The following is an 11,971-nucleotide window of genomic DNA, read 5'->3' on the forward strand; positions in this document are numbered from 1 at the left end:
GGTGATCAACAGAAAGCCAAGTCATGTGTGGCTCCCAGGGCTCTAAGCTCTAACCACTTCCTCTCTGTTATAGGGAAGTACTTTTGGCGACTAACTCGAGAGAAGCACTTGGTGTCTCTTCGTCCGGCCCAGATCCATCGCTTCTGGAGGGGCCTTCCACCCAATCTGGACAGCGTGGATGCTGTGTATGAGAGGCCTGGGGACCATAAAATTGTTTTTTTTAAAGGTAAATATATCTCTTAAATGTTTTTGTAGTAATTGGGTGTATACATTCCAAACTATGAAGGTGTTATTTCTCCCTTTAATTGTGTCCTCTGTGCCCACCCTCTTCAGGTCTAAAGTACTGGGTATTTAAAGACAATAACGTGGAAGAGGGTTACCCTCGCCCAATCAGTGACTTTGGCCTACCCTTGGAGGGCGTGGATGCAGCCTTCGTTTGGCTACACAACGACAAAACCTACTTCTTCAAGGACAACCACTACTGGCGCTACGATGACCACCTGAGGCGCATGGACCTGGGCTACCCTAAAGACAGCACGCTTTGGAAGGGGCTGCCACCAAACCTGGACGACGCCATGAGGTGGTCTGATGGTGAGTGGCAATAAAAATCAACACTTGTTCAATACTTGTCATTTTACTTAAGCTTAAATGACTTGGTTGGTCGTGTGCTGGGTGTAAAATTCATGAGAAGATTCAGTAGAAGAATGGCACTGAATGCCACAGAGAGTTAACAAAAACAACATTTTCATCTTTATGCTCTATACCTATATTGTTACATAAGTTTTAAAAAAAAGCCAACACTTAAACACAATCACAGACACTGGAGTGGAAAACTACCCAAAATGTGAAGACAGCTTTATAAAGCCTTATGTGGCTCTAAAGGGAGCTGTGAAAAGTCAGGGTAAATTGCCTAGGTAATCTTAACTTGGAGTTGGAAACAACAAATTTTATGTGAAAAATACGCTCAAACTGTTACTGTGGAATTTGGCAGAAGGGGACATTATTTAGGCCTGCCTGCAGCAGTAACTGGCAGCTCTGCAAGGCTACAAACAATTAACTTAGCCTATGTGAGCACTCAGTATTAATACCTGCAGCTTGGAAGCTTTTTTTAAGCTAATGATCATTTTTTTCATCATTCTCAACAAATAACAGCATGAGTGAAGTATTTTATCATGCAAGTGAACACTATACACTAACTGCACACACACACAATGTCCACAGGAAACTCATATAAATATATAGGCTTTTGGCAAGTATGATGTGTGCATACGCAATAACAAATAATCAGTGACCCATAAAAAGTGAACTGTGGTTATGGAAAATGAACTGTACAGCTGTATGTTTGCCTTTAGGGACCTTTTGGATGTAAGCTGCTCAGGTTTCCAGACAACAAACCTTTTAGATTACAATCGCTGAGTCAGTCTATCAGAAAGAGGTTGTAAGACTGGAATCTCGGCTTGCCAACAACAGCCTTGACCTTTACACTGCAAACACAATGGAGTGCCTGTTGAGTGTTATGAATCCACAAGCCGGTCTCCCCTTATTAATCCATGCTGCCACTGTGAGCTCAGCAGAGGCGGTCAGATTCATGGGGGGCACAGTATTTGAAAAACACTAAAATGGAATGACAAGATCGCTAATCTAATCAAGAAGGTCTAACAGATTATGTTCCTCCTGCGTTAACCTCTATAGATCCATCTTCTGAAATGACTGCTCTGAGATAAAACTGAAGTTTGTCATTTGAACAGTTGAGCAGTCAGTCAGCTTGCAGTTATCTTCCGTAAAAGACCCAAATGGCACCAGAGCAAGAAAAAAGCCAATGAAAGAAACTGCTGATTTTGCCCCTTTTGGGCAGCCATGCATTTTACAGACTGCCCTCTGGCGTACAGCTTCAGTGTATCAGTCCTCACACTATCTGCATCAGCATCAGTTACTTCCCTGCAGCCATCAGCCAGCTCTCCTATCAGATCATCCCATCATCACAGTGGCTCTTACACACGCACACACAAACACACACACACACACACACACACCAGTACGCACACCGTAAACTGAACCTTTCAAATTTGCAAATGGGGCCTAATTTGAGCTATTGACTAGTAACATATCTGCATTCTTTTATGTTTGTGTTTAGTTAGTTTAGTTGTACTTCTCTCCTGAATTACTCGCATTTGACTCGCACTTCTCATGCCAGTCTTGAATTGTGTAACTATCCCATGACTGAGCAAATATATATTTGTATTTGCCAGATTTATAGCTGCACGAATCAATATTTTTATATCGACAATGGATGAAATGACTACTAAAACTCTACAAATCCTCAACACTACCTGCCCAGCACCAGATGGCAGATAGACAAAGTTAGCGACTAGCTGGTGAACATAATGGAGCATTTTGCTGCTAAAGATGTAGATATTTCTCACAGGAGCATTAACCTTTGACAGTATTTAAAATCACTGTTTTAGTTGAACACTTTTCTCCTCACTATGCTGCCCTCAACTTAGGCATTCACGCCGCAGCAGCAGCAGCAGCAGCCACGCTGGGAATAACAGGTATTTTATCAGGCTCCCAAGTTGTCTCTGCTCATCTCCATTTTTCAGCCTGAACTGTTTTGTTAAACTTCGATGTGTGAGTACCATCCTCATGCAGACTGCAGCCTGCAGTATTTGAGCTGATTGTGCCTCTCAGTGACCACAGCCAAGACGTCTTTCTTTTTGAGTGCACAACTCATCTGTTGTCAAGAGAGTGGTCGCGCACGAGAAATGTTTCATTGTGGCAGCATGGGCACTGCCTTCTGTACATAGATAATTAAACATGTCTGTGAAATGTCTGAAATATATCAGGGAAAACATGTCTGTGCCAGATGGACGACACAAATATTGTTCTCTGCCACGTGCCAAAAAATGGCTCATAGTTTTTATGACATATGGTCAACCGCTGACTTGAATTGACAGTTACTTGAAAATGTAAGAGTAAGAGTCAGAGGTGAGAGTTCTATATGCAGAGGAAGCACAAACCTTCCATGACAAAGGAAAACATGTTCACATTATTTGGGGTTTGTTAGACACTGTGACATAAGCAATACATTTGCAATGCTGTTAAAGATCTAGACAGATTTCCTATGCTGTGTATGACACACAGAGCAGATATTAATATCAGGTCTCAGAGCTATGATACATGTTCTACCTGCCTTCATTGAATGTTTCTAATGAACAAGCCGAGGTGGTTGGAAGGAAGCAGTTTAATCTAGTACAAGAAACACTCATAGAATATTCCTAAATGTCGATATAATGATCAAGATGAACATTCACAGGAGCAGAGTTCTGAACATACGCTCTTAAAAAAAAATATTTACTTTATATTTAAGAATGCTAGCAGCCATTTACTAGAGTGTACAACTCAGTAAAATAGTTTTGTCAATATAAATTGGACCAATCATTAAAGAAAGCCCAAGGTGATATTCACACACAACAATTTGAATTAACAACTACCAATAAAATGCATTAGTTCAAAGGCATATATAGTTTATATTATTCAATCAGTGTGTGTGATGATGCAGGCATGTTCCTCTCTCCCTTCCTATCTCTCTCCTTCACCTCCCCTTTAAACCCTCTCCCAACCTCCCTCTTTTTTTTTACTCCTCTTCGTTCTCCGAATGTGGTTAGCTTTATAGTAGGAGGTGGGGTAATGTGATCATTATTGGAGCATGTCACGCCTGAATCTGCCATGTCAGTAATCTTTACACACCATGTGCATCTGTGCCTGTAAAACATTCTGGTCTTTTATCTCCTATGAAATGTCTAGTGCCTTCTATAAAACCCACACATATACTGTACGTGAGAGCGAAAATGTGTGTGTGTGAGAGCTCACAGCTGGCCCTGTGTAATTATGTGTGGCATTAGCATGACATTACCCATTATGAGGAGTCATTAATAGTGTGTTCCGAAAAATGTACCACTCAGAACTGTATGGGCACAGTTTTGTACAAGAGGTTGAATGTTTTGATGGATGTTAAGGTAAATACTGTAGAAGTTGTTGACTTTTACTGAATAGTTCTATTACAAAATGTTTGACAGTTTGATGCTTCGTGTTTTCCCTTTAGAATGTATTTTGATAGTGTACATACCATGTACACTTTTTGTCTAAAGCTTATTTGTTTTAATGTTTCTCTCACAACTTTTTTTAGAAGTTAATTAATAAGCTCACTGAGATTTAGACTCACTGGCTAAATAGATTGAAACCGAGAGCCTGTTTCATAAGTTGATTTAATGAGTGTGCAATGTAGGAGGATGTGGAGGATAATAATAGTATAAGACTTGAGTCACAGAATATGGAATAAATCAATAAGGCAGCTGTCATACTGTCAATCTAAGCCATGAATAATATTAACAGTAATGAACACTAAGGTCATTTTCACACCAAAGACATTTTTTTTTTCAGTCCTTAGAGAATGTAAAAAACATTCAGCTTCATCATATGGGGTATTGATTTGTGTGAACTGACCTTTTAAAACAGGCCAAAACATTTACATTTATTTAAAAAACAGTTTAGCATTGTGTCCACTGTTTAAGTGAGACGTGCGCATGAACCGATTGGTGTTGGTGTTGATCTCGCTGTCAGTCAACATATCAACATATCATAGCTCTGGTCCTAATGAGCAAAATAAGCCATCATGCTTGGTTGTAACCGCTCCTTGCATGTTGTTATGACAATCCAAGCAACATGTGCACATCACAGTTTGGTTGTTTCCCATTCTCCTTAATAAGTAAGAGGATGTAAAGAGTTCACTAAATAGTTGCAGATGTTATTAGACTGGCTAGATGCTTTAGTGAACTATTCACATTATAGGTGTTGACTCGTTGACTTTATGAGCTCGTAGTTGCTGTCGATTATGCCAAAAATATACCTCATAGATGTCACTTGTTAGCTGTGCTACTGTTCTGTAATGACCTATCATGTTTGACACCTTCAGAATTCTCATAAATGCATTTTGTAACAAATTGTTTCAAGGCAAACTTAAATTCCATCAGAAATCTTCAATGCAATATTCCACATTAAATACTTCCTAATTTTCAAATAGCCTGGAAAAGCAATAAGCACATAAAGGCACATAAGATTAAAGTTTTTGGCCTGGAAAAGAAGATGTTGTGATATGAATCTTAGTTTAAGGGGTAATTAACTTATTGACTGAACAGTTTCAGAGATATATTGAGCTAATTTTGTAGAAAAGAAAATGACACTTTAAAATTATTATTTCGGCTTGGTACTGACATTTCCTTTGGCTAGACAAGGCCTTAGATCTGGAGTTGGTCCCCAGGTGCTGGAGAAAGGTTGCCTGCTGTTCCTAAGCAATGCTGAGGACACATTATCTTCCCATAGGGATTAATAATGTTTGCTTTATTGCACTTGCACTATTTTGCAGCCTTTACCAAGCAAATCCCCTTTAAGGAATGCCTCCACCAGTTGGCTGTACAGATTAGGCTTTGATAAAGCACTTGTAGGTGTTCAAAACTGGCACAAAAACAACTAATTAGCAGGAGGTGCTCAGTCCTTATTTCAGGCCATTCTCAATAGGAGCAAGCAACCACCTCTCTCCCCTGCAGCAACTCCCGGCAGAATGTGTGGAAGCTCTTTTCCCTGTCGGGTGTTTAGAGGTCTGTGTTGTGTCTGAGCTTTTGCCAGCTTCAGAGGTCCTGCTCCAAGCTCTTTGATGTGTGTGTGTGTATGTGTGTGTGTGTGTGTGTGTATTTGGGGGGGGGGGCAAATGTAACAAAATCCCCAATTCTAAAAATGCTTGTATGTATATATACAAGAACACACACATTCACATATCTGCACACCTTTGGGCCAGGGAACTGGAGCCACATCAAAGCGTTTATCTGCCTTTAGGCTGCTTCCACAAGCCTAGGATAAAGAGAGAGCAGTGAGACAGAGGGAGGAGGGGAGAAAAATGAAGAAGATGTGGTGACAAGTCATGGCAAACAGTGAGTGAGAAAACGCGAGGTTTTAGAGCTGAATAAGAAATATGCTGAAAGGAGGAGAGAGATGGTATGATGAGAACAATGCTGGGGGGGGGCAAAAATAAGTTATAAGAAGCAGCAAAAGAGCAACCGTGTTGTTAGTTATACATTTGTCTTTCTCAGTAATCCTGCTAATATATTTATGTTTGCTGTATTTTAATACTTAATTTGCATCCTTGTTGTGCTTTCATCTGCCTTAAGGGCTAAGACAAAGTGAAGTTAGTATTTTATTCTGTTCTATGTTGTTCTGTTCTAGTATTTTACTGTATTTCAAAACACACACTAATATAACCCTGTGCCCTCTCTCGCTCCGAAGGCTCGTCCTATTTCTTCAGGGGGAAGGAGTACTGGCGAGTGCCTGGCAGTGACATGGAGGCGGAGGCAGGATACCCCCGCCTCATCGCTAAAGACTGGCTGCTGTGCACCGAGATGCAGTCGGACTCTCCAGACATAGAGCCCAAAAGCACGGAGACGAGAGGCAACGCGCACCATCACCCAGACCACGCAGAGAATGGATACGAGGTGTGCTCCTGCACCTCTGACACCGCCTCGCCTTTGGGCGCCCGCCCCTCCCCATCTCCCATGTGGCTGCTGCCACCACTCTGGACGCTCTCGCTGGCTCTCCGCTCTGAACTGCTATGATGCCAAAGCACGGGACAAAGCTCTCAAGCAGGGTGCAAGAAAGAGACTCTTTTGGTGGCGGGCCAGTGGACACTCAGTCCAAATACAAACTGGACATTTTTGTTAATATAAATATCAATGGGTATGTTTTATGCTATTACTTTGCTGTTATTTATTTCACATGCCATTTGATGGTCATCTAAAGCGCCTTGCAGTATGGGTGGTACATACATACATTATCATATTATCATACTAGGGTATATCTAGTAGGCATCAATCCAGAGACAATGACAATGCTCTAGTGCTTTACAAATTGAGTTACACAGAACCACAAGTTCTGTCTCTTAGTTTCTTCTTGAATAGTTAAACTGTCTCATCTTTGCAAGGAAGCTAATTGAGTGGCACTGTTCAGAAATATGTTGCCATGAAATACAACAGTATTTCAACAATACCCATAATAATTACTTTTTTCAAGTACAACAAGTTTACAGCAATAATTACTGGCATCCTGGGATTTAGGCAGGTCAGTGGGTAAATGGCTCAATACTACTCTCATGTCTGCCTTAAAAATGAAGATACAGCTAGCAGCCGGTTAGCTTTGCTTAGCATAAAGACTGGAAACAGGGAAACAGCAAACCAGGCTCTGTCCAGGGTAAAAACGGCACATTGTGGTTTTACAGGTAGTTATTTGCTGGTAGGGGGATTTTGTTACCTTTGGATTGAGCCAGGCTAACAGTTTCCTGTCTTAATGCTAAGCTAAGCTAACCAGGTCCTGGCTGTAGTCTTATATTTATCATACAGATATGAGAATGGTATCAATTCTCTCATCTAACTCTTTGCAAAAAAGCATATTTCCCAAATTGTCGAACTATTGCTTTAGATAGTGCCTGTTAAGTAGAACTTCCTGCCAGGCTGTTTACTGCCCCTAAATGGTTATGTTTAAGTTTAGGTTTGTTACAGCTATGACCATGATTGGGGTCTGGGTCCACCAGAGACAAGAGATAGTATGTTAACTCAGCCTGACAGGAAGAGCTGCCTGAAAGACTTAAAGCAGGGCAAAGAATGACATCTGGGATATAGATACAGTAGTTAGACAGGTGACTGACACCCCGGCATGTATCTAGGAAGACAGGTGAAAAGTACCTTGGGACGAAGTGTAGATAGATAGTTAGGTTTACAGATGAATGGCCCCATGGGATGTTGACAGAAAGACAAATGAATGGCATGCTGGGATGTCGACAGGTAGATGAATGGCATCCAGGACTGTAAACAGGTAGACAGTCGAATAACATCCAGTACATGAAGAAAAGGGGACCCTGGGCGGTGGGAAGTGAGACAAATTAATTGAGAGAGTTTCTGATTGTCGCTCAATGCCATTATCCTAGCTTAAAACCCTTCCCTGTACTCCCACGCTCTTTGAGGAACTGCTGCTTATGTATTTCCATAAACTCATCATTTTCAACCCTGATACAGAAGCATTCCCTGCCATTATCAGAGGCAGTATTGGTTTTGTTGTATTTTTTTGTAACAAATATGGATAGATTGCTTTGATCAGACTAAAGTTCACAGAGCCTTTTTCCTCACTGGCGGACAATTTCCTTCATCATCAAAAGACGTCGTTAGCAGACTTCACAAGATAGCAACCGGATTTATTCTCGCTGATATATTTACTTACAATTTAAATACAGACACAGATATATTTGAGCTGAGATGTTCCTTGGTTACTGCAAAACCACGTGGACTGTGTATATTTCAAGGTGTGTTTTCTAATGTAAAATATTTTTGTAGAAAAATTAAAAAAATATATGAATGACTTTATTGGCTAACTGTGGTCACCTGAATTTGTATCGAGTGTGCTGCGGCTGTGCGAGCGTGTAATTATTTAGTGTCATTGAAAAGGAGCCCGGCCTTGAACACAGATGAAGGTAACATGACAGCTTGCAGACACCAACTGGGAGCCACTCTCCATCACTCTGATGTTCCAAAGTGTGTTTTCTCTTGTAATGGTCACCACTGTTCATCAGGAATGCAAACCACATCATGTCAATCACACTGAGTGACTTTATGAACAGATTTGCTGGCAGAGAATTATATAGTATGTATACTCGCACAGAGAAGTAATGTTACCTGATCCAAAAAATATTCAGCAGCTCAGATACTGCTTAGTTGGAGATCAAAGTGAACTGTGGGTGGCAAACAACTAAGACAAGTGCTTAGGAACATTGCGTACCACAAGAACCCCATGTCAGTCACAGACTTAAACCTCACTTCAAAATCACAGCAATTAAATTAACTAAGAGGCCACAGATTACCTCTACCAGAATATGCACAACCAAACTTCATTCTGTTTTGAGGTCAAATAAGTTTAAAAGCATCATTATTTCTGCTGTAATGACCCTCCTGCTTGATTGTTTATTATTCTGTTTACAATTCTGTTTTGCATTCTGCATCCCAAGATTACATGCACAAACACACTTGCCATTGTGTTTTGTTATAATAGGTTGTACTTCTGTTATGCTTTTCAATGTACTTTTTTCGAATTCTCACTGTTTATTATCATGTTAGTTTATAATGAATCCATTGTTATTCCCACTGCATCTCCCCTTTGTCACGCCTTGCAGGCCGGGGTGTGACGCCACTAAGAGCAGCAATTTTTCTTCCCTCCTCTTGACACACTTGAGTGGTGTTAATTAACTGCCGTGGCTCAGGACAGCACCTGCTCCCACGGGCAAATGCAGCAGGATTGGTCACTTTTCAGCCGTCTGTCCAACTTATCCTATTTTAGCTGTTACTTTAACCAAAACTAATTGTTAAAATTAAAAATTTTACAGTTTGCAGGTATTTGTTAACAGCTTGATCAGGGAGGTGTATTGAATATTATGTCAAATTGTATTGTTTAATGAAACTGTTGAATTTAAGTTATTGCTTTTTCAAAATATCCTTGCATTTTTTTTTTTATCAGCACTTCCAGATTCACTGTATTTAATTAATACATCACAACCTGACTTGGACTTGATTGGCACTGCTGTCTAACAACTGTGTGAAATATTTCCAGCCGGGCAGGTTTGCATCATTAAAATTAAGACTTCTCTGTCTCCTGACGGCCTGAACTGTGACTGTTTCGTGACAGCATAATCAGAGCTGATGACATTACAAAGACACACACAAAATATACAAATAATATATTAGCCGTGATATGTTTTACTTTTATCCTGGTACATTTCATAAGAACTTCTTAAAAAAGGAATCATAATCATCATGTTATGTAATAAACATCTGGATGGAACGCTCAGTGAAACCACTGATGCAGCGCTGATGATGAGGTTTGGGTTTTAGCGGGGGGGGCATACAGAAAAATGAAAAAACAGACAAAGAAATGAAAGACAAATGGGCACACAGACAGACGGATGCAAACACATTTGGACTGTTATGGCTAACATCTGGAGAAATTAGAAAATAGAAAAAGGGAAAGTTTTTACAACAATAAACACTCAACAGCAACTTTCGTCTGACGTCTGAGTATCTCAGTGAAGTTGGAATGCAATGCCAATAGCCTGAATTGACCCGTGGAGTCCTTTGTTAAATGTATATGTAATTGCACGTGTGCACACACCAAAGTACGACTGTTCCCACAGTCACTGCACTGTGGAGAAGTGATGCTGTCAAGAGCCCGGCTCCGAGTTGATGCATGACAGTGAGGTTGAGGGGAGGCTCTGCAGAAGGAGCTGGTTCAAGCTTGCATAGTGAGAGACTCATTTGGCAGACTTGTCAGACTGGGCTCTGGCAGCCCTCTGCCTTCACATTCCTCAAAAGGTCACATGGAATTCGGCTCTTGCCCACACAAGCAGGGGGATTCGGCAGGAAAGGAAGGGTACATCCGTTCTTTTCTACTCTAGTCCAAAGTTTGAGCAGCAGCATCGCCTCCACTCTTGACGCCTGGTGTGACAAAGTGACAGTGCTGGACACGGGAAGGTTCACCTTGATGGAACATGTGTGGACTAGTGTTGCAAAAATAGACACAGGGTACAAGCAACGTATGAAGCCACAATGTCATGTGGGTACTCAAAGCACAAATAAAAAATGTAAGTAAGTATAGAAGCAAGACTGTCAGATTATACAGTATATTGTGATTTTTTTCCATTTTCATGTTTTTCAAAATTTTGTTGGCTTACACCAAATGTCAGTAATTTCATCATTATTCTGCCACAGTCACACTATAGAGGAGAGCAGAGATGACATTCAGGTTGATGTTATTATGACACAGAGGTAAAGTGAGCAGAATTCTAAAAAAAAGTGAAATACAAGGCAGTTGATGAGGGCAGAGACACTCCTGAGCTCACTGGACTTTCAGTCTGTCCTTTCTCTGGTGAACAAACTGACACATTTTATCAGGTGATGACTGCGAAAATACCCCTGAGGCCCTTAATCCAGTCGAGATAAAATAGCAACACGTGACTTTCTAAAGCTTACTGTTCTCATTTATTATCCAACATGTAACAAGTTGAACGTGACTCATTAATGCACTCAAAACAAACAAGGTGTGCAAGCATGTAGATACCAATTGCTACAATTTGAGATTATAATAATTGGCAGCCATTTCAATTTGTTATATCTGAAGCTCTTAAGGGGAACTTCACTGATTTTACACATCAAAGTCTGTTTACAGGTCTTGGAGAATACTATATGTGTAAAAAGTTGTATAAAGCTTTTGTGGCTCCAGAGGGAGCTGCACAAAATCTGATAAATTTGGGGCAGCATCGGTAGGGGCTGAAGAGTAAAAGTTTGATAATGAAAAAAATCAGACTGTGAAGTTAGAAAGAAGTGAGGCTACTGTGTAGCCCGCTCCTCATCTCTGCTTGATGCTACATGAGCCGCTACTAGCACCAAAATCTCAGACCAGTCGAGTTGCGTTGCGGGTAACGTAGGCGGCAGGTTTAGACAAGGAAGAAGAATATGTGGAATAAAAAAGATATATCTGGTTCTGCTACATCGCTTTTGATCCTTTTTTTTAAACTGTCCATCATGAATCAGTAAATGTGACAGGCAAGCAAGCACTTAGAGCCCTTAAAATGAATTTTCTATTGTGTTATTGAGAATATTTAACAGAGCTCCTAACACCTATATACTGTTGAGCATGACGTAAGTAGCTGGTTAAAAATGAAGACAAATACAAATGAAAGGAGTCACCTGCTAGCTTCACAGTCATTGAGGATACAGAAGGTTAAGGTTGCGGATAATGATCAGCAGTTCTGAAAGCATTTATCGGGGTGTTCCTTCACACAGCTACTGCAATATTTTACTGATCTGTAATGTGACACCACCTAGCAACT

At 40.6% G+C, this 11,971-nt stretch overlaps 1 protein-coding gene across 1 annotated transcript in view; it reads left to right on the forward strand.

Annotated features, from left to right (window-relative positions):
* The window catches only part of mmp17a (matrix metallopeptidase 17a), a 75,155-nt gene extending 65,413 nt beyond the window's left edge, over positions 1-9,742 (forward strand). The window contains exons 9-11 of the mRNA XM_044174666.1: positions 74-226; positions 334-591; positions 6,337-9,742. Of these exons, the coding sequence (XP_044030601.1) occupies positions 74-226; positions 334-591; positions 6,337-6,662 (737 nt within the window). The 3' untranslated portion in view covers positions 6,663-9,742. The remainder of the gene's footprint in view (positions 1-73; positions 227-333; positions 592-6,336) is intronic.
* Positions 9,743-11,971: the final 2,229 nt, after the last annotated feature.

The sequence above is a fragment of the Siniperca chuatsi genome, linkage group LG18, assembly GCF_020085105.1.
Source record: "Siniperca chuatsi isolate FFG_IHB_CAS linkage group LG18, ASM2008510v1, whole genome shotgun sequence".
Taxonomy (NCBI): Eukaryota; Metazoa; Chordata; class Actinopteri; order Centrarchiformes; family Sinipercidae; genus Siniperca; species Siniperca chuatsi.